General features: G+C 46.8%; 2 protein-coding genes across 3 annotated transcripts in view; one reads left to right on the forward strand and one right to left on the reverse strand.

Moving 5' to 3' along the window:
* The window catches only part of LOC113426549 (major histocompatibility complex class I-related protein 1-like), a 405,199-nt gene that overhangs the window by 338,828 nt on the left and 43,560 nt on the right, over window positions 1-22,811 (reverse strand). The gene's annotated exons all lie outside the window — the stretch shown is intronic.
* Window positions 6,320-21,392, forward strand: LOC113430783 (class I histocompatibility antigen, F10 alpha chain-like). 2 transcript variants are annotated; one of them, XR_015747213.1, is made up of 8 exons: window positions 6,320-6,502; window positions 10,104-10,379; window positions 11,662-11,937; window positions 14,905-15,189; window positions 17,226-17,315; window positions 17,774-17,806; window positions 18,521-19,687; window positions 20,359-21,392. XR_015747213.1 is itself a non-coding variant. In XM_087953891.1 (6 exons), the coding sequence occupies exons 1-6, from the start codon at window positions 6,433-6,435 to the stop codon at window positions 17,812-17,814; spliced, it is 1,038 nt and encodes a 345-aa protein (XP_087810017.1). In that variant the 5' UTR covers window positions 6,320-6,432. The 2 variants fall into 2 exon arrangements, 1 of the variants encoding a protein (XP_087810017.1); XM_087953891.1 differs by lacking the exons at window positions 18,521-19,687; window positions 20,359-21,392 and having other exon boundaries at window positions 17,774-17,814.

Consider the following 22,811-nt stretch of genomic DNA (forward strand, 5'->3'; position numbering starts at 1 on the left):
TGATCCTGTCTTTAAATAAGATGTTCTATTTGTTGTTGTTTTTGTTTTTGTTTTTAGAAAAGATGTCCTATGTTATTATTCTATGTTTTGTTTGTTTGTGTATTGTTTTTAAAATTAATAAAACTCGTTTAAAAAAAAATTCAGATTAAGCCCTTCAGCGGCCCTGAACTACTCCAGCCAAGATCCAATCCCAGCCCCTCGTGGATTCTCCACACTCACTGCAGCGTCACTCTCGGGGTCCAAGGCACTTGTGGCTTCATCCAGCACCAAGACCTTCGGGTCACGGATCAGTGCCCGGCGATGGCCAGCCATTGCTTCTGCCCGATGGAGAGCTGGCCCCCTTCTCCCCCACCTCTGCAAAAGAAGGCAAGCAAGGAAAATCAAGAGCGAAGTCAAGGCTGACCAAATCTTGTTGCCCTAAAGGGGTGGCAAAGCCACTCAGCTGAAAGACAAGGCAAAACTAGAAGCCCAACTTCTAGTGGGAGGGAGATACTGTAATAATGGTGCATAAGTGCACCATCGTGCCTACCGTCCCTGTCCTATTGTCCCATTTATTCGTACCTATTTCCTGTATTCTTACTCGGCGGATCGTGGGAATGAGCTGTTGGAGCGTTTTCCACGATACCATCGAGAGGGAAGATCCCAAGTCTACCTCCATCACGCAAGGTTTGTTTTCGATGGCGACCTTTACTCGGATTTTCCCGGCATCAAGGGATGTAGCGTGGCCTATGGTGATTGTTTGGTGGGTCTCTTCCCGCCGGGTTTCTTCACGCCTGGTGGAAGTGGTGGACGGTTTGTTTCTGTAGGAGTGGTTCAATTTTTCTCGGTGTGTGCCAAGAATCCGGAAGACTGGTATTCGGCCTGTCGGGGTTTGAGTTCTGTTTGCATCTGCAAACCTTTGCGATGTGACCTCGTCTCCCGCAATGGCGGCAGAGTGCGTCGAGGAATTTGCAGCCGGATCGTGGGTGATTGGCTCCACAGCCGGCACACGGTCGCAATGAGTGTTGTGTGGACTGGTCTCTCTCCGTTCAAGTCGGTTGACCTCTTCCTCATCGCTGTCGGACGGGGACTCTAGGTCTTCGTGGTGAGTTGATACCAGGTGTCTCTCCAAGCGGCGGGTATCAGTGGCGAGTTTACGTAGCGGTGCGTTGGTGCGGCGCATTTGGGCTGCCGACTTCTTGGTCGCCTCTGCTGCCGAGGCTTCTTTAAGGGCATCGGTGAGGCTGATGTCCCCCTTAGCCATAATTTTGCTCTGGATCGCGCCGTCTTCTAAGCCCAGAACCAGGCGGTCCTGGAGGGCTTCTTCTAAGTCTGCGAACCCGCAGAGGCCTCCTAGGTTCCGGAGGTCCGCGATGTAATTGGCAAGGCTTTCGCCCTTCCGTTGGTCCCTCTGGTAATATTCGTGTCTTCTTACTAAGGTTGGCACGGTGGGCGCGTAGTGAGCCCATAGTAATGGCTCGAGGACGTCCCAGTCCATTTCTTTTACCTCTGCTGGCTTGGCAAGCGACTTTGCCATTTTAAACACGGTTGGCCCACAATGAGTTAGAAAGATAGCTCTTTTTTTGCCGGTTGTCGCATCTTTCAAATTGTTGGTCTCCAGAAACATCTGGAACCAATCCATGTAGGCCTCCCATTCTTCGGTTTCTGGGTTGAATGGAGCGGGTGGTACGGCACCGCTGGCCATGTTGCCGTTGATGGTGCGTGTTCGACCACGTGCTCTGTTAGTTGCTCTGTAGGTTAGTCAGCTCTTCGGTCTCCGCATCCCACCCTCGTCGCCAGTGTTATGTATGGAGAATAATGGAGACCAGACATCTGACCAGTGACTTCAACTCTTTAATAAGTAATAGAACATAACAGAGCAACCGCTATGGGCAGCAGTAACCCTTTTATAGGGTTAGCTGCTGCCTTATTAACCAATGAAAATGTGCAACAAGTTCAAACTACTAACCAATAAGAAAAGTCCCAAAAGTGGCCAATCAGGGACTAGTTCTGGCCCAATCCCAAGTTGTTGTATAAGGACCAACCAAGTGTGCAGGTTTTCAACCCCTAATTTGCATTTAGGTTATTCACTTTTATTGATTCACAACAGTTCTATTTGTTTTTTTGTTTTTGTTTTTAGAAAAGATGTCCTATGTTATTATTCTATGTTTTGTTTGTTTGTGTATTGTTTTTTAAAATTAAAATTAATAAAACTTGTTTAAAAAAAAATTCAGATGAAGCCCTTCAGCGGCCCTGAACTACTCCAGCCAAGATCCAATCCCAGCCCCCTCGTGGATTCTCCACACTCACTGCAGCGTCACTCTCGGGGTCCAAGGCACTTGTGGCTTCATCCAGCACCAAGACCTTCGGGCCATGGAGCAGGGCCCGGGCGATGGCCAGCCGTTGCTTCTGCCTGATGGAGAGCTGGCCCCCCTTCTCCCCCACCTCTGCAAAAGAAGGCAAGCAAGGAAAATCAAGAGCGAAGTCAATGCTGACCAAATCTTGTTGCCCTAAAGGGGTGGCAAAGCCACTCAGCTGAAAAACAAGGCAAAACTAGAAGCCCAACTTCTAGTGGGAGGGAGATACCGTAATAATGGTGCATAAATGCACCATCGTGCCTACCATCCCTGTCCTATTGTCCCATTTATTCGTACCTATTTCCTGTATTCTTACTCATGTTTATACTTATATCTATTATCTTGTAAGCGATTGACAAATGAAATAAATAAATAAATAAAATTTGGACAGTGCAAAAGGTCCAGAGGAGGGGAAGACCTCCCTGCACTTTTTAACAATTATAGAAGAGATTTTAGGATTTGTGATTTTTGAAATGGCACAACGGTGCAATCAGCTCTTTGAATTCTCTTTTCTGCATTAGTGTTTGATATTGTTACAATTAGAATGATCGTGTAACCCGGAGCGTTACCGATAGTCCTCAAGTTACAAGTGCAACTGTGACAGGAATTTTCATTGCTAAGCGATTGTTCTGACCCAAGCCTCGTTCAAATCAAACAAACGCAAAACAGAGATAAAAGCAAAACCTTTTTAATGCCTCTCTGTGAATTCCGTTCATTCAGAGTAAAGTGCTATTAAAATTAATTGTCCCAGATAAGAACAAGCCCTGTCAAGGTATTGCAAGGCTGCCAGGAACACAAGATTAAATTGCAAGGAAATATTCAAAGCCAAAAGTCTCTGAACACCAAACCAGGATAGACTGAACTACGAGACTGGAAGTGCAAGAACTTCTTTGCTTCCTGCAAAGAACCCCACCCCTTAAGGCTGGCTTTTATCCCTTAAGGGAGAGGCCATCACCTTGCAGCCTTACTCCCGAGTCACTTGTGCTGCTGCAGCTGCTCTTTCTTTTGAGCAGCCCTGTGGCCATGCGCACTGGGCACAGGCTCCTCGGGGTCCTCTGCATCACTGCTGCCAGACTCCACAGGCTCCGCAGGCAGCATCCCATTCTCTGATAGTCCTGGCTCCATCCCTGCATCACACACAGGCCCCTCATCCGAGTCCTCACTCTGAGAGACCTCAGCCGTCCACACCTGCTGCCGGCGAACCACAACAGCGAGGTGGTTTTAAGGTTGATACTATGTGACCACATTGCTTAGTCTCCAGCTCTGTTCTCGGGAGGGGGGGGGAGAGAGAGAGAGAGAGAGAGACAGACAGACAGACAGACAGACAGAAGTATTTCTTTGTCTCCCCCAAACTCTGCCAGAAATGAATCTTTTTGAGACTTGTCGCACTTGGAGCAGGATGCCTTGCCAGGTCCCAAAGACTCATTTCTGGTGGAGTTTGTTGGGGGGGGAAAGAAAGACTTTTGCTGCTTTCCTTGCATGCAGCCAAAAGCAGAAGAAAGAAGCAGCCCAGTGGCCAGACTAGGTGTGTGGGGCAAGTTCCCTCCCTCCGCCCTTTCCCCCCTCCCCTCACTACCTCGTGTTGTTCATAATGATAGCGACACAAGCCTTGTGTTCCCGCGGGCCATGTGGGCGGCGCAGCCTTGTGTTCCCGCGCAGCCTGGATTAATTGCTTTGGGGGGTGGTTAAGGAGTGACATTTCTCTGCGGACCATCAAAATTTTCTCACGGAGCACCAGTTGGCGACCCCTGGGCTACAGGTATTTGCAAATCCCAGGAGGTGGCACACACAGCCATTTGTGCCGGAACGCGAGCTTCAGGCAAATTCACCTCATGCGCACGCTTCACAGCTGATTTTCGGCCAGTTTAAGGCCTTTTTCGGCCTCCCAGAGCATGCAAGCGCACACACAATTTTTGGCACAGGAGCCCCAAAAATTAGCCACCACTGCTCTATAACAATGGAGTCTAAGGTTTTCTTTCTTGGATTTTGAATGCTCGGGGGAAGCGAGGGCATCTGGGTGGTGGTGGGTGGGGCAAGGAAACTGCTTAATAAATTATTTGAATCCCACCACTGGTTGCAACCTCCATTTGTTTGGTGCCACTGTAATTTGGAACGATAGCCGAAGGAATGGTCCTAACCCAAGGACTACTGTATATATTGCAACAAAACAAGCAGGATTTCACTTCAGAAGAGCCAAGAAATGGGACCGGTGGGTTTACTGGGAGGAAAGTGGGGGTTTTATGGGATGAATCAAGGGGGGATGGATGGATTTTGCCCACCTGCATCAAAGCCTCCTTCCAGCTCACAGATGAATCCCAAGGCATCAGCTTCTTCCGCTGCTCTGCTCACGTCTTCCTCACTGCAGCCTTGTAGGCCGTAGGTGATGTTCTCCCTGATGGACCCAGAGAATAGGATGGGCTCCTGGCCCACTAAGGCCACCTGCAATTGGACAGGTGAAAATCCAGGAAGTGCTCAATTTAACATCACTGATTTGGCAACTGTTCCATATTATGGCAGCACTGAAAACACTGTGTGGTCCTCGCACTTATAACCATAACAATGTCCCTGCTGTTACATCATGGTGACTCAGGTGCTTGGCAACTGTCACACACTTATAACAGTTGCAGCCTCCCGAGGTCCCATGACTCCTTTCCCTTCCAGCTTCTGATAAAGTCAATTGGGAAGCCGGCAGAGAAAGTCATAGTTATGTGATGTCTTGCTTAACGACCAGGGATTCACCTCGTGTGCTCACTGAAGTTTCACTTAATGACCACACTGCTTAATGACAAATTTTCCAGTCTATATTGTGGTCCTAAATGTAAAAGGACTACATGTAGGAGTTTGGGATGCATGTTTAACATAATGGTAAATTTAAAGAGGAAAGGCAAGAAGAAAACACAAGTGATTTTGCATGAGATTTTTAAAAAAGGAAGGGTTTAAAAATTCCCAAACAGGACAACGATTACCCACCACATTAAACTTCCACACAGCCAGTTATCTATGAAGTTTAATAGACAATTAAATAGTTAACTAATAAATGGCACACGTATTATCAGTAAGTAAAATAGAAATAAAGATGAACTATGAAAAAAAGAGCAGAGAAATTTTGGCTTTTCAACTCTGCTGGGAAAATGGTTGACATATAAGTTGGGCAAAGAAAAAGAAAAGCTAAACTTTAGTTGTCCAAAAGAGAGCAGAACAGAGATCCTATTGGTCATTGCCTAGCAACAGAGTAATCATTCCAATGAATGACAGTTGGCTGCAGCCTATAGGAGAGGTTGACTCTGTTCTCTTTGCTGGAAAGAACATTTAGCTCGGGTGTGTATATAATGTCACTCCTGAACCTTGGATCTGTTGACAACCTTAAGTTGGCTCTTGGACCTTGGACCAACTTTAAATGACTTGTAAGCTTGTCTTAGAAAAACATGTTCTGCAGGCAAGGCTTTGCTTTGGCTGGCATTCCTGGGGACATTTCTATTGCCTGAAAATAAAACTGATATAGATATAAAATACAGAAAAATGTGGGATAGGCAGGAGAGACCTTACACCAAGGCTCTTCAAACTTGGCACCTTTAAGACTTGTGGACTTCAACTCCCAGAATTCCTGAGCTAACATGACTGGAGGAGGAATTCTGGGAGTTGAAGTCCACAAGTCTTAAAGGGGTCAAGTTTGGAGACCCCTGCCTTATAGCATCCTTATCAAAGGGTCCATTTTTGAACATCTCCAGTGATGGACCACCTACCAGCTCCAGGAAGCAAGCTATTCTATGGATTAATTGCTCTCAGGGTCCCTTCAGTGCATATATACATATATATAGACACACACACACACACACACACACACACACACCAGCCCCAATTCTGCCCCTCCCCCACCCCAAGATTTCCAGATGTGACTTTCACTTTTCGCACCTGTTGAGCCCGGACATCTGCCAAGCAACTATGCCGACATGGGGATATTTTTTTTCTCTATTGGTTGAGCTTGGCCAATCGCCAGCCTGCTCCGGGTTGTTTGCTCTGTTGATCAAAGGGAGAAGTTTTTTCTTTGTCTGCGACTTCCGGAAAGCGGGGCACAGGTTTGAGGATCGCGGCCAGGATGGCTCTGCGCTCTGCGCCCCTCTTGCTCCTGGTGTTGGTGGCTGTGGCCCTGAGGGAGAGCTGCTTTGGTGAGTCCCTTTGGGGGTCTGGAGGGTGGGTGGGTTTCCGCCCCTTTTAAGTGCCACGGAAACTTTCTCCTACCCCCACCCCTCTGCAAAGGGTAATACATACCCAGACAGAGATTCCTGATTCAGTCCTCTTTTTAGTCCGCTCCCCCTCCTCCTCTGGCCACTTTGATATTATGCCCCAAAGCTGCTGCTTTCCACCCCCTCCCCCAAATCCAGGAGAGCCCCACTGGGATCAGGACAAAGGTGGCCCCTCCAGGTGTCCGTCAAGTCTACCTGGGAAGCCCCAAAGCGCAATCCTTTCCCTGTTTTAAAGCAGAGGTTGTTGGAAAGCGGGATCAGGTCAATTCACAACCTCCTGGCTGCCTTTGCACGACCCCTCCATCTTTCCTGCCTTTAGGAGGCTGGGTGGGCTTTGTAGCTTTGGTGCTGGGAGGATTCAGCCCATTTCTAGGAACACCTGGGTGTCATTTGCCAAATGAGAGGCTGTTGCAGTGGAGCAATTGGGCGAAGGTTGCAGTGGATCAGTTAGCAACCTGGTTGTTAAGCGAATCTGGCTTCCCCATGGACCTTGCTTGTCAAAAGGTTGCAAAAAGGGATGCATGACCCGGGGACACTGCAACCATCATAAATATGAATCGGTTGCCAAGCGGCTTAATGTTGATCAGGGGACCATGGTGTGCTGGAAAGGATGTAACTGTGAAAAACGGTTATGTCACTTTTTCCAGAGCCGTTGTAACTTTGAAGGTTCACTAAACCTTCTTTGAAGGTTCACTAAACTGTTGTAAGTCAAGGACTACCTGTATTTAAAATGTATTGTTATTCTTTAGTAATCAGGCAGAGCTCTTGGGGTGTTCCTAGTTATTTGCTCGGGGAAAATATAAATGCAGCAGCTTTTCAAAAAAAAAACATTTTAAAAGTTGGCAGGATCTTCTTCATTGGGTTGAAGGTAAAAGAAGAGAAGCACCTCTGGATGGTGACCAGAATCAGAATCAGAATAGAGCTGGAAGGGACCTTGGAGGTCTTCTAGTCCAACCCCTGCTCTAGTCTATACCATTTCAGACAAGTGGCTGCCCAGTCTCTTCTGAAAAACCACGAGTGATGCAGCACCCACAATTTCTGGAGGCAAGCTGTTAATTGTCCTCACAGGAACAATTAGGAAATTTATCCTTAATTCCAGGTTGTTTCTCTCCTTGATCAGTTCCCATCCATTGTTTCTTGTCCTGCCCTCAGGTTCTTTGGAGAATAGCTTGACCCCCTCTTCTTTCTCACAGCTTCTTAAATACTGGAATACTGCTATCATGCCTCCCCCCCCCCCCCAGTCCTCCTATTCTCTAGAGAAGGGGGGTCTCCAACCTTGGCCACTTTAAGACTTGTGGACTTCAACTCCCAGAATTCCACAGCCATCTTTGTGGCTGAGGAATTCTGGGAGTTGAAGTCCACAAGGTGGGCCAAGTTTCGAGACCCCCCTGCTCTAGACGAGCCAAACCCAAATCCAGCAACCGTTCTTCATATGTTTTAACCTCCAGGCTTTTAATCATCTTAGTTGCTCTTCTTTGCACTTTTTCCAAAGCCTCGACATCTTTTTTTGTAATATGGTGAGCAAAATCGGAGGCAGCATTTCAGGTGTGGCAGGCCTTACTAAGGCTTTATAAAGCGGTACTAATAACTTCACGTGATTTTGATTCTATGCCTCTGTTTATACAACCAAGGATTGTATTCGCTTCTTTGGCTACTGCCAAAAAATGGACATAGACGTCCCTGAAAGAAGCCGGTTCTGGATCAGGGAGAGTCCGATCCCCCCTCCTTCTGTTAGGGAAAAGCTCTGATCCCTTTCGGATTCTGAAATCTCCCCAGAGCAGGAAGTGGATCTGGGATCCCTCTCCCCAAAAGCTCTGAGAAGCCCCTGGGATTGTGGGGAGGAGCAGGAAGGAGGAGGCCCAGGCCTTTGCCTTGGACTGGGAAGGACTGGGAGACACTTCCAAAGGGAAGGGCAATCGGACTTCAGCCTCTACTTCTCTGGGCTGGGCAGGCCCTGCCTTTTTCTGTGCAAACTCGGGTTAATGTCCAAATAAGTTCTGTGAAAGTCTTTAGTGCCCTGGAAGAATTGCTGAGCTGAACAGCTTTCAAAATGGGCAGTTTTTTTCCCCCCAATGGCAGTAGGCCCCAGGATTGAGCAGCCTTGCAGATTTCCCAAGGGAAACATTTTCCTTTAATTATCTTAATTTTTCCTGTTGTTTGGCCACCCCCCCCACTGGAATCTTTTCTGTGTTTGTATTTTGACATTTCAAGCTAAATAGATATTTTATGTGATGGGTTTTTTTTTGGGGGGGGGGGGAGCGGGGTAGTTGTTAGTAGAAGTGGACATTGTTTATGCCCAGGGGTAGGATTCTACCTGGTCGCACCAGTAAATTTTTGGTAAGTTTCTATTTTTCCTTTTTTCCCCCCCCGACCATCAGCTATGCCAGATTTAGATTAGCTAAAAAGTAGGAAATCGTTGGATTTCTTGCTTTCTAGCTAATCTAAAAGCTTTCTAGCTTCTATTTTTCAGTGCAGACTCAGGTAGCAGATTGCAGAAAGATAGATATCTGAATGAATCTGTGATTCTGGGAGCAACTCAATCTGCCTGCCTGCTTTGCCTGATTTGGGGTAAAAGTTGCTCTTTTTTAAAATAAAAAATTCAATATTTACATAAATATTTACAATATTCACCTACAAGCCACGCCCAGCTAGTCACGTGACTACCAAGCTGTGCCCAGTCAGCAAGCCACGCCCATCGAGTCACATGACCACCAAACCACACCCACAAATTAGGCCACGCCCACAGAACCGGTTGTTAAGCAATTTGAATCCCATTCCTGTTTATGTCTTATAAATTTAGCCTATCTTCTGAGGAAGGGCTGAAAACTTTTTGATGCTCCTGGATCAGGGTTTGCATGATAGAAATAGGAATAACTCGGAGGGGTCCTTGGTGCTTTCTAACCCTGATTGTTTTCTTGCAGGCTTTTCATTACCCAAATTGGGTAACATCGTCAATGCTAATCTAGCACTAACACTGAAGATGTTAACCTAGTTTAGTTCATGAAACATCTGCAAAAAAAACAAGCAAGCTCAGAGACCACTAATAACCCCTCAGTTCAACCCTGAGCGACAAATATTCTCCTTTACTCGTAATAACTTTCCATAATTGTCTCCAGGAGATCATAAATTTGTCTCTACACACAGAGCTCAGGGAGAGAATACTACCGTGTCTCCCCCCCAAAAATAAGCCTGGGTCTTATATTAATTTTTGCATTAGGGCTTAAGTTCTGGTTAGGTCTTATTTTCAGGGAAATAGGGTACTAATTGTGTCTGGCTGGCTGACAATCTTAACTGGGGTTTATTTTTGGGGTAGGACTTATATTATGAGCATCCTGGGGAAAAAACCTGCTAGGGCTTATTTTCCAGTTGGGTCTTATTTTCAGGAAACAGGGTAGTCCTCGACTTACGATCACAATTGGGTCCAAAATTTCTGTTGCTACGTGAGATATTTGTTAAGCGAGTTTTGCCCCATTTTACGACCTCCGTTGTTAAATGAATTCCTGCCTATCTGGATCCCTTCCAGGCACCTCCTCGCATTCCATGAAGTATTGCTTCACCTCCATCTCGGACCCAAATCAGGGGCAGCCCTACCATGTGGCCATGGGGTTTGTGGACGGTCAGGTCTTCCTTCACTACGACAGCCACAGCCGGAAGTTGGAGTCTCGAGTCTCCTGGATGGAGAAGGTGGGGAAGGAGGATCCCCAGTACTGGGTGAGAAACACCCAGATGGCACGTGACACTGAGGAGGCATCCAGAGGAGACCTAGAGACTCTGAGGCTTCGCTACAATCAGAGCAAAAGTGAGCGATGGGTCGAGTGCCATGGGGGGATTCAATTTTTTTTTACTACCGATCCTGTGCTTGGTGGGTGTGGCTTGGTGATCCTGTGCTTGGTGGGTGTGGCAGGGGAAGGATACTGCAAAATCCCCATTCCCTCCCCACTCCTGGGGGAAAGTTACTGCAAACCCCCCATTCCCTCCCCACCCCACTAACCTGCTTTCCAGTTCCGTTCTCCTGTGCAGGGCAACCAAAGAAGACCCAGCCGATCAGCTGGGACTCAATGGGAGGCAGAAAAGAGATGGGGGCGGGGCCAGTCAGAGGTGGCATTTGCCGGTTCTCTGAACTACTCAAAATTTCTGCTACTGGTTCTCCAGAACTGGTCAGAACCTGCTGAATACCACCTCTGGTTGGGTGGCTCATCCTGCAATATATATTCCTTTCCCCCCTCAGGAATCTGGAATCCCAAGGAATATGTTTAATATTTTCACATTTAATTTAACATTGCCCTTGCTTCCGTAGCTGACTTTTTCTGCAAATTGCAGTTATTTTTAAAGGTATCCCATCTGTCTGTCTGCCTATGGCTATGGATATGAATATTGATATTGATATAAAATGAGGTAAGGGACAGACCAAGAGTCAGAACTAAAGAAGCTTCTTGGATGAGAAGCAAAACGTCTTCAAAGAAAACAAAACAGTCGAGTTGCCTTTTGAAAAGAAAAAAGCACCTTTGGGAAAACCGTGACCAGTATCTCCACAGACCAAATTTCCTCTCCCCCATGAAAGCTGGTGGGGGTCTCTCCCCTTCCCCCCAAAGGCTTACCCTAGCAGATGAGCAGAAGAAATTTAACAGATAATCAGAGTTGGAAGGGACCTTGTAGGTCATCTAGTCCAACCCCCCGCCTAAGCGGGAGACCCTACATCATTTCTGACAAATGGCAGTCCAATCTTGAAAGTCTCAAGCGATGAAGCTCCCACAACTTCCGAGGGCAACTTCTGTTCCATGGGTTGATGGAAAAGAAAGATGGCTCCGTTCCTCCATTTTTTCTGTGTCTCTATCTTGCCTTGGTCCTGCTTGCTGATAGGGGGGGTTTGCCAGTGGCCCATTTCCTGCCCCCTACGAAGATTGCGGAACCAGGCCATCTATAGGGAGTGGGGAAAAAGGACAATTGGAGGGGATTTCCTATGGAGGAAATCCAGGCATCCGTGCCTTCCTCCAGTCTCAAAGTTCCTACAGGGAGTGTGTGTGTGTGTGTGTGTGTGTCTTTTGAGGACTCCACAAACCATCCTCCCGTCTCTATTTCAGGCCTTCACACATGGCAGAGGATGTATGGCTGTGAGCTCCGGGGTGACGGGAGCAGGGGTGGATTTGACCAATATGGCTACGATGGGAGGACCTTCCTCACCTTCGACAAGGATATCCTCACCTGGGTGGCTCCTGACCCCCAAGCCCAGATCTCCAAGAGGAAATGGGATGCTAGTCCAGTATATAATTGGAGAGGGAAGGCCTATCTGGAGGAAGTCTGCATCAAGTGGCTGGAGAAGCACCTGTCCTACGGGAAGAAGATGCTTCTCAGGAGAGGTGAGCATCTGAATCCAGACTGGACTTTCTTCCTTTATGGCCAGATTTCATATGTGCATTTGGCCCCTTTGGGTCCCTGGTCTGCAATCTTTTTGCCCAGGTGGAAATCCTCCTCCTCCTCTATCTAGGACGTGTGAAGCCCCCTTTGGTTCCCATTGCCAGGCAGCCATTAAAAGGACCAGGAAATGCAGCCTCTGCCTGGTATGCAGGTCAAGGCTCTTCAAACTTGGCAAGTTTAAGACTTGTGGGCTTCCAACTCCCAGAATTCCTGAGCTAACATGATTCGAGGAATTCTGGGAGTTGAAGTCCACACATCTTAAACTTGCCAAGTTTGAAGACCCCCTGGTTTGGGTGAATCAGGCAGCAAAAGCACTGAAGGGTGTCCTGTTCAGAGCCCACAGTGAGGCAACAGGGCCAATTGGGGATTCTTCAGTGAATCCACCATTATCCCAAACAGAGGCTATTGTAACACAGTTTTACAGTCATTTCCTCCCAGCGACTCTCTTTCCCTCCGCATCCCACAGGGGGCTCTATCCCTTCCTTGTGTCTCATGTTGCACCTCCCACACCCCACCACTAGATGGCATCTACCATCAATAAGACATTATCAGTGCCCTCACTTCAGGGCTGGGATTCTACTGGTTCGGACCGGTTTGAGCGAACTGGATATTAAGTTACATCTGGTTTGTCGAACTGTATTTCAACTGACCGGCTGACCCCACCCACCCCTCCCCTACGCAGCCCATTTTGCGATGGAGGTAAGTGCAAGGCCCACGCAGAGGCTGTGGGAGGGGGGGGAAATGGGCCTTCCGGGGAAAAACGGAAGTCGCGAAACGGGCCTGTTTCTGGTTTCCGGAGGGCCTCCAGAGCCCGGGGGAGGCTGTTTCCGGGGGAAGCCTCTGAACCCTTGGGAGGGCGAAAACGGCCTCCCCTGGATTCTGGAGGCCCACCAGAAGCCGGAAACAGGAAGTTCCAGTAGGCCACGCCCACCATGGCCACGCCCACCCAGCAACTGGGCAGCGAACCGGTTGCTGGGATTTTTGAATCCCACCCCTGCCCCACTTGAATAAAAAAGGACAAGATGGAGGGAGGAAACCCCACTCCCAAGGATCCTGTGGGTCGCTCTCTTAAACCTCAAATAGCTCCCTTAACTCTGACTTTAATGACTTCCCCAGGAAAACAACCCCCTCCCTCCTTCATCCCATAGGGCTTCCTGATCAAATTATACTTCTCCCATTTATTTCCTGTGAGTTTCTTATTTTCCACTGAAGGCGGAAAATAATCCATCCTCCACTGCCCCCCGCTTTCTCCTCTCGGCTCCTGGATCCCTCCAGAATAAGTTTGGTAAATTCTATAGGGGAATTCCCCCCACACACACACACACACAATGGCCAATAACACCTCCCTGGTCTGATGCCCTCTCTTCCATTGGCATCTCTTTCTGCCCCCATTGGGAAGGCAGAATATCTTTTTCGAAATTAATCAGACTCTTAAAAATCCTGAGCCCCTTTTTGCTTTGATTTTTTGGCTCTCTTCCTCTTAAAATTGGGGTGGTGTGTCCCTTGGAAAGAGGCCTGGAGCACCCTGGAGAAATGGGCCCCAAAACTTGGGAGAACTATCTGTGTTGTTGTGATTTTTGAAAAGGTGTTTGGAAGGAATATCCTTCTGGGTTCAGTTCCAAGTGGGGAAGAAAGACACTGGAAACACGGAGGCTGTTTGGAAAGATGGTTTAATGGTGAACAGGACCACATGGGTTTCAGGTCCTGGGCAGCTGAACACATGGAGTGGAGAGTGTTATTTATACCCTCTCTTGGGCCTTGCCCTTGAGCTTCCTATTCCTGTGGCAAGGGCATGGATTCTATTGGTTGCTGTCAGACTCTCATAGGGCTATACAGGGGTCACAGCTGAGGTTGTCTGTGTTGGAAGAAATATCCTGGAGGTCTGGGTTCAGGCTGACCGTGAGAGTGTTATTATCCTCTCTTGGCCTTGCCTGAGCCTATTCTGGCAGGCATGGATTCTATTGGTTGCTGTCAGACCTCTAGGCTATACAGGGTCCAGCTGAGGTTGTCTGTGTTGGAAGAAATATCCTTCTGGGTTCAGTTCCAAGTGGGGAAAAAGACACTGGAAACATGGAGGCTGTTTGGAAAGATGGTTTAATGGTGGACAGGACCACATGGCTTGGAGCTCCAAAGGGAAAAGGACGATCACATGCTTCAAGATGTTGGGTGAAGGAAAAGAAGGGCCAAGATGCTGAGAAACCCTTAGTTTTGTACCCTCTGTTGGGCTCCACCATAGTATTTCCTGTTCCTGTGTAAGAAATGTATCCCATTGGCTGTCAGACTCCCAGGGGCAGGGGGGGGTCTTAGCTAACTTTGTAGGCTTTGTTTGGGCCCCCTGGCTTCACCTGAGTGCTGGCTCATGCAATTTTCCCCAGGCCATGTGATAAGATGGGTAGAGGACTTTGTTATGTAGAGTACTCTGGCCCAGGCCAGAATAATGGTCCATTAGCAAAGGGGGGGGGGCTGACCTTCTGCCTCTGAGTTTATACTTTTCTTTTTAGGGGAAATATTCTGCCTTTTTAGTATATCCTAAAATATTTCATTTTCCTAGGAGAGGAGTGGGTTTGAACTTCCAACAAAGGAAACCTCCAAAAGACCATCTCCACCCTCCCTCCCCTGAAGGGAGCAGCCCAAGATCAGTCAGAATTCAAAGCCATCAGAGCTGAATTTACTTGAACCCTCAATTTGCTGCCCGAGGTTTTTCAGGCTGAGTCCCTGGGAAGGACTCAAAACCAAGAATCATTGTGCTTGAATATTATCCAGATTTGGAGCATTTCCTAAAATTCCTAGAGATGCTGCAGGTGTGGAATAGGAAGTAGTGGGAGAGTTTCATGCCCTTCCAAGTTTCTCACCCACATTCCAAGCTCTGGAGGGGCTGAGAGTTAATTCTGGCGGTGCCGTTTCTGCAGAGCCCCCAGAGGCAACGCTGGTGAGAGGCAAGACAGAGGTGGAGGATGGGATGGAGACGCACATCTGCCGCCTGGATGGCTTCTACCCCAGGGAGATCGATGCCTTCTGGACGAGGGACGGGGAGGTCTGGGAGGAGGAGACCTTCCATGGGTCTGTGGCCCCCAATGCGGATGGGACCTACCACTACTGGCTCAGCATCCGGATCGACCCCAAAGAGAGGGGCCGCTATCGGTGCCACGTGGAGCACGACGGCCTGCAGGAGCCTCTGGACCTGGCCCTGGAAGGTGAGAGGCTGCCAGGAGGGGAAGGCTCAGCTGTTTTTCTGGCTGGAGGATTGTGGGAAAGTGTCAGCCATGATCCCAACATTCAGTAAAGATAGACTTCTAAACGTCTGGTTAGGATGTGTCCAGATGTGAGCATACTTGAGCTTTAATCCATCAATTTTTCCAATGTTTGAGGTTGGTGGGCCTGCAGGGACCAGTCCATAGAACTGGCTTCAGGTGATTTAAGGGAAGCAACAGAATCCTATCACAAGAGTTGGCCGATTTTATTTTTTATTGTATTTTTATTGTATTTTTTAAAATTTTTACTATTTTATTTTATTTTATTATTTTTATTTTTATTTTTATTTATTTTATTTTATTTTAATTTATTTTTCTTTATTTTTTAATATTTTATTTATTATTTTATTTATTTCAATTTATTTTATTTTATTTTAATTTATTTTCCTTTATTGTTTAATTTAATTTAATTCATTATTTAATTTTTTATTATTTAATTAATTATTTATTTATTTAATTATTATTTAATTTTTTATTTTATTGTATTTTTCAAAAAAATATTATTTTATTTTATTTTTATTATGTAATTTTACTTATTATTTCATTGTTTTCTTTTATTATTCCTGCCTTTATTATTTTTTCCAAAGAACCGAAGGCAGCAAAAATGTACTTCTTCTATTTTCTCCACAACAACCCTGTCAGGTAGGATGGGGTTCAGAGAGAGAGAGAGAGAGACCCGAGGTCACCCAGCAGGCTTTCATGGCTAAGGTGGGACTTGAACTCACATGATCAATCTCCACTGGAAAATCCATTTCTAAAAGCAGGAGGGTTTTTAGAGGATTTTCAGTGCCAACCACACATAGATTTTTCTGGCTGCATTGTGACTCTTCTCTAATCAAATAAAAAATTCTGAGTTAAGAAAAATAAGATGAGGCACAAAACGGCCCAATTCCATACCAGAATCACGACCACTTTGAGGCAGCCTATTCTTAAAAAAGGACAAATTGTTTTTCTGGTTTCATGAAGATTAATTATATTATTGAATTTTTAATTTCTGTAAACTGCTGAAGCTCACAAGATTATAAACTGCTGCCTTTGAGCTGGGCAGTTAAAGAGGAATGTCAGCTGCCTTCACGAGCTGCGCTGTTATGAGGGGAAGTGAGGCGTCTTCATGCTGCCTTTAAAGAGGGACGTGAAGATGAACCTTTAAGACTTTTCCATTTAGGAAACTCCCAGTCCTTCGGCTGCTTTAGGTCCAGTGGTGGGATTCAAATTTTTTGGCTACTGGTTCTGTGGGACGTGCCTTGGTGGGCATGGTAGGGGAAGGATACTGTAAAATCTCCAGTCAGAGGTGGTATTTGCGGTTCTCCAGACGACTCGAAATTTCTGCTCCCGGTTCTCCAGAACTGGTCAGAATCTGCTGAATGCCACCTCTGTTTAGGTGGCTTCTCCAATTGCTTTGGGGGAGAGTTTGGGGGATCCTCTTGGGGTTTGGGATTCTCCTTCAACGATTTATTTATTTATTTATTTATTTATTTATTTGATTTGATTTGCCAATTGTTTACAAGATAATAAGTATAAGTGTATACATAGTTGTGAATACATGAAATGGGTACATATAAGAAAAATAAAAGAAGAATAAGAGAAACAATAGGACAGGGACGGTAGGCACGTTGGTGCGCTTTATGCACGCCCCTACAGACCTCTTAGGAAAGGGGTGAGGTCAATAGTAGACAGTCTAAGGTTAAAATTTTTGGGGTTTGGGGAAGAAACTACAGAGTCGGGTAGAGTATTCCAGACATTGACCACTCTATTGCTGAAGTCGTATTTCCTGCAATCAAGTTTGGTGCGGTTAACTTTGAGTTTGTATCTATTGTGTTCTCTTGTGTTGTTATGGTTGAAGCTGAAGTATTCATTGACAGGTAGGACATTGCAATGTATGATTTTATATACCATGCTTAAATCAGACCGAAGACGGCGTAATTCAAGGTTTTCTAGTTCTAGAATTTCAAGTCGATCTCCTCTTTCTTCCAACTCAGAACCGAAATCCAACCTGGGGATCATCATCGGCTGCGTAGTGGCTGCTCTTGTCCTGGTGGGTGTGATTGCTGGGATCCTGGTACTCTTCAGTAAGTATCTTTTTTTGAGGGGGTGTGTGATGGAAGGACCCCCTTTGGGGAGCTTCTTCTGGGCTTCCTTCAGTCCTGTTTTCGTAGCCCTCTGAGATCTCAGCCTCTCGCTGGGACTCCCGTCTCCATTCAGCTGAGTCTGAGATTCAGGCAGTCCTGACTTCTCCTGAGTTGGGAAAAGGCTTCCCAGTTCTGTCCCTTTCAAAGAATTTGGTCAAAGAGCAGCAGAGAAGGATTTCCATGAAAACCTTCCTCCCCCTCCCAGTTTTTGCTGCTTCTCCCAATTCTTCTACATCCATTCTCTTGGGGCAGATCTAGAGATACATTTGTATTTTGAAGATCTTTCTGTCTTTGTTGATGGGACAAAATATCTCCCGGGGTTCTTCCTCCTGGAGAGGGAGAGATTGGATGATCTCTGGTGGATTCTTTTGAGCTTTCACATATTTTTGTCCTTGTAGAGAGACGTCAAGAAGGCTACAAAGAAGCACCAAGTAAGTGACTTTGTCCTCTTTACATGTAATCTCCGACTTAGAGCAGGGACCAGAGGCACCATCACTTGAGTTTGTGTTTGTGCTTGTGTGTGTGTGTGTTTAAACACAAAAGAATCTCATGAAACTGCAGAGTTGTGCTATCTTCCTCCTAAGAACGGGAAGATGGGCCCGATTTTCATTACAGCTAGGTTATTCTTGGGAATGGAGACCCCCCAAGGAGGAACTTCTGGTGTGAGAAATCCTCAAGAAGGGCCAGCTGGGTGGAAGATCTGAGTTCTGGAAAGGAAAAGGCTGGCTATAACATGGTCAGAAAGTTCTGTAAAAATAGTCATCCAAAGGGGGTATTTTGAGAGAAAAGGGACTTTGGTGGATGACAGCCGGATCTTTTCTTGGTCTCCCATCCTGAGGCTTTCTAAGTAGGAACTGGTTGTAAGAAGACAGTTTGGAGCCATCTGTATCCTCACATCAGCTCTGCCCTCTGGCTGAAGAATGGTGGAACTGTTGCTCTCTGTGTGTACATAGATATACATTTTAAGAGTTTTTCTTTCCTTTGCCTTCTAGCTAAAGACCCATGTATTTGTGGGTCTTTGATTGTGTGTGTGTGTGAGAGAGAGAAAGGGAGGGAGGGAGCTGGAGTCAGAAAGAGCTGAGCTTCTCCCCCTATAAGCCAAGAGAGCAACCTGCTCACCCTCTTTTTCTTTCCTTCTTTTCCAGCAAGTGACAAAGGATCCAACCGTTCAGACCAGGGTAAGTCAGAGGAGCTGCTGCTGCTGCATGAGCCATTCTGTCCCTTTGGAAGATTCTGGGTGGACGAGGGGATGAAAAGAGGGGAAAGCCCCCCCCCCACTTTTGAAAGGCCCTCCAAATTCATACTCCCTGGGTTCCTAATGTGTCTGGTTCTGTTGAAATCATTAAAATAATTGCACCCACTTTGGCTTCGTGGTGAGGGCACCAGGCGAGACCATGAGTTACAGTCCCACCTTAGCAGGGGTGGGATTCAAAAATTTTAACATCCGGTTCTGTGGGCGTGGCTTAGGTGATGGGCATGGCTTGGTCATGTGACTGGATGGACATGGCTTGGTGGTCATGTTATTGGCTGGGTGTAGCCAACTCAATATCACTCAACATCGAGGCACGCATCTCCTCGCCTGGCCTCTCATGACTGTGGGGATGCTGCAACAGTCGTAAGTGTGAAAAATGGTCATAAGTCACTTTTTTCAGTGCCATTGTAGCTTTGAATGGTCACTCCACACAAGCAAAGTATCAGCAAAGGAGGGGGAAAAAACTCCAGAGAAGTTCCTAAGACAGGAAGTCTAGTCCTGCCAAGAATGTAATAAGGGTTAATGGAGAGGCAGTTTCTGTAAGCAACACCAGAATGTTTCCTTCCTGCCTTCCTTACAGGATTAGGCCAGTAATTTCTTCTAACAACCGGTTCTCTGAACTGCTTAGAATGTTAACAACTGGTTCTAGCAAATAGGTGCAAACTGGTAGAATCCCACCCCTGATTCCAACTGTGAAGGAGGAAAATGTTTCCAAACAACTAAATATTGGCGTCTTCCTCTCTGTTTCCTGGAATCCAAAATTTCCTTAATTTCAAAATGTTGTTCGCCTTCAATTAGAAGAGGAACTGGTGGAGTGGCCCGGTCAGGTCGCAAATGTGAAGTATGTTCAGGTTTCGGCAAACTAACATGAAATACAGGGTGGATTCTTCTAAAGGTTTAGAAGATACTTAACAGCCTGATGTCCTCTGAGAGATTCATGAAACTGAGAGGTTGAATGTTGAAGGGAGAGAGAAAGAGGAATAGGACAAGGCAGAGACTCACTCTGTGTCTTTCTCTCCAATGCAGGGAGCAGCCAGTCCATTTAGCAGCCTCCTTGCAGGTGAGTGGCCCCAGTGGGTCTGCATTGGGGGGAAAGGGAGGAAGGGAGGGAAACGAGGGCTGTGATGTCCAAGGACCGACTGATGGTGAAGGTGCTTTGGGAAAATCCCTCTTCTCTCTCCTGTTCATCTCAAGCGCTGCAAGGGGAGGAATTTGGGGGAGATCCAGAGGGGCTCTGGGAAGGGGGGGCTCTGCCTGCCCACAAACTCTTATCCTGCAAGGCCAGACTGTGACCCATCTCGGGATCTGGTTATGTGATGATACAAAAATAACAAAGTCACCAAAGTAGAATAAATTTTCTTTAATGCCTCCAACTTGGCCCCAGTGTCCAATTGTCCTTGGCTGGATAACAAACTTTTCAAAAAAACAACAACAGTCTACGAAGGGCAGAAATGCAGTCTGAACCCAAAGTAAAGATAAAATTTGTATTTGAGGGGAGGCCCTTGCTATACTTTTGGGAGTAGATTCTCACTCACATCAGGATCCAGTCCCAGCCCTGCCCCTCTACTCTTGCAACTCTGGAGATCCCACCCAGTTGATCCCTCCCTTGAGGCGGCTGCTTCTACTCCTTCCCTGGGCTGATCTTTGCAGATCCCTCAGCCTGGGTGGTGAGATTCCTCCTCTTGGCTCCCTCTCAGACTGACCCTGCCTGCTTTTTCCCTCTCTTGGCAGCACAAGTGGACAGTCCCAGCATGAGGAGAGAGGAGAGGGGATCGGCCTTCTCCTGAATTAGACCGGACTCTCAGGAGGAGCCCTTCAGGACCTCCCAGTGTGCCTGGAACCAGGATATATTTGGGGTCTTTGGTGATTGCTTTCATCGTCGAATCAGTAACCATTTTTATTTTGAGGACCAGAGGAGGAAAGAGAATCTTATGTGTTCATGGGATCGAAAGGATTCAACTTGGATTTAGTAGATATTCTTTATTTGTATCCTGACGAAGGTATTGAAGGTACCCAACACACCTTCCTCACGTTTTCCCCACAGCAACAACAACCCTGTGAGGTGGGCTGGACTGAGAGGGAGTGAGTGGCCCAAGGTCACCCAGCTGGCTTTCATGGCTGAGGCAGGACTTGAACTCACAGTCACTTTCTAGCCTGGTGCCTTAACCACTAGACCAAACTGCCTTGTGTGGCTCGTAATAGCTCTGTAATATAGCTTGATGCAACCATGTTGTTATTTCTGATGACCTTTAATGGGCTCCTGATGATTGACAGGTTTTAGAGAAGGTTTTGTGGAGAATGGGGGGAGGAATCGGATGAAGAGTTGCTGGTTTTACTTTAAGGGAGAGTGATAAGTTGTTAAATCTCTATCATACTTGCTGGATTGAAAGTGGAGGGTTTAAATAGATATGTGCAATATAATCTTTGTTTAACAGATACGTATAATAGAATCTTTAAATTATTTTTTAAAAAAGAAATGTGCTTCCTATGCCGTTCAAGTATTTGTATTTTTTTAAAAATGAATTGCACTAGCTTGACCGTATATTTGTGTCATGCAAAGTTTGACCAATACTTAATATACCAAGTAGAGAATTCAAAGACTGATTTTTTTTCCAGATTGCCACTTATGGATTTTCATGCTATAGAAAAAGGGAACAGGAGATCGATTATGCACAGCCAGGCTGCTGCCTCCTAAACAATTATATTTATATTGTAACGTTTGCCAAAATTGTTTGCTGAAAATAAACGACTTTTTTTTCCTCTCACCTGAGTTGCTGCTGTTTTGGGAGATTGAAAATAGGAGAGATTTTTTTTTATTCCTTGTTGCTCAGAGACCCCAATTTCACTTTGAGTGATAGGACCAGGAGGAACCAAGGCAAAAACTGGGGGAGGGGGGGCTTCTCTGTGCTCCTTTGTGGGGGAGGCAGCCATTTTGTTCCTGTGTCCAGGTGTTTCTGAAGGGCTTACTTTCAGAAGTTGCGGGTGACTGGACAGGCATTTCTCTGGAATAGCATAGGGGGTGTGTGTTGGACTAGCGCAGGGGTTGCCAACCTTTTGGACCTCAGGGACCACCAAACTCATAATTTTAAATCCCACGGACCACTAATATGAATTTTGACTGATGGTGGCTTGCTGATGTTGATGGGAAAGTCGGTCCCATATTCCAGAGCTGCAGTAGTCACAGGACTGGGCCTTTGGTCATCCTGGAGCAGCTGTTCCTCCACCCGGGTGCACCGGCCTGCCATGGACTGGAGGAGCTGCTCCGGGGTGACCAAAGGGCCGGTCCTGTGACTACTGCAGCTCTGGAATATGGGACCGACTTTCCCACCAACGTCAGCAAGCCACCCCGGGGCGGATTTCCCTCCCCCGCCGTTGGTCTTACCTTCCAGTTCCAGCTGGCGTGGCTCTACTCAAGGTAAGGTTTGTGCTCGGCTGAAGGGTGGGGGCCAGCGGGTGGGTGGGCCATGTGGGCGGAGTAGCCTTGTGTTCCTGCGCAGCCTGGATTAATTGCTTTGGGGGAGGGGACATTTCTCTGCGGACCACCAAAATTTTCTCATGGACCCTCAGTGGTCCCCGGCCCACCAGTTGGCGATCACTGTCCTAGAGGGTCCCTTTGAACTATGTTATATTGTTAAAGAGCTTCTCAGTCAGACGTATCTTTCCACGCAGCTGGGTCTTCTCACCTTCTTGAGGATTTCTTGCCCCAGATGCTTCGCTTTGCGGGTTTCGACTCCCAAGAACAGCCTTGCTGTTATGAAAAGTGGGAGGGGAGGAATCTTCCCTAGCGTAGTTCGTCAGAGGGGGAGGGAGATAGCACAACTCTGCACTTCCATGAGCTGCTTTTGTGTTTGGACAATGCACAAATACACATAGAAAGTCTTCAACTGAGGCTGCTCCAGTTGGAGATTACGTATCAAAAGGACGAATCACTCATTTGGTGCTGCTCTCTACTTAGCTCGACATTTCTCTGTAAGGACAAAAATTAGTGAAAGCTCACTAAGAATCAGAATCCACCAGAGGTCATCCAATCCCTCCCTTGGTAGGAAAGAAACAACCCTGGGAGAGAGTTTAGACACAACCTCCCCTGAGACTATTATGAACAATCACAGACTACAAGCACACCGTTTGATCTGCCCTCCGAGGTGGATGGGGGAGAATTGGGGGAAGCAGCAGCCGCAACTGGG

This window comes from Notechis scutatus, chromosome 2 (assembly GCF_049901735.1).
Source record: "Notechis scutatus isolate UNSWTSFEM ecotype Mainland chromosome 2, rNotScu1.2, whole genome shotgun sequence".
Classification (NCBI taxonomy): domain Eukaryota; kingdom Metazoa; phylum Chordata; class Lepidosauria; order Squamata; family Elapidae; genus Notechis; species Notechis scutatus.

Bases quoted from the DNA above. Each gene is read 5' to 3' on its own strand.
- LOC113430783 (XM_087953891.1), top strand. From the start codon at position 6,433: ATGGCTCTGCGCTCTGCGCCCCTCTTGCTCCTGGTGTTGGTGGCTGTG. The intron at 10,380-11,661 runs GTGAGCGATGGG...TCTCTATTTCAG, and splicing joins TCGCTACAATCAGAGCAAAA to GCCTTCACACATGGCAGAGG. The intron at 11,938-14,904 runs GTGAGCATCTGA...CCGTTTCTGCAG, and splicing joins GAAGATGCTTCTCAGGAGAG to AGCCCCCAGAGGCAACGCTG.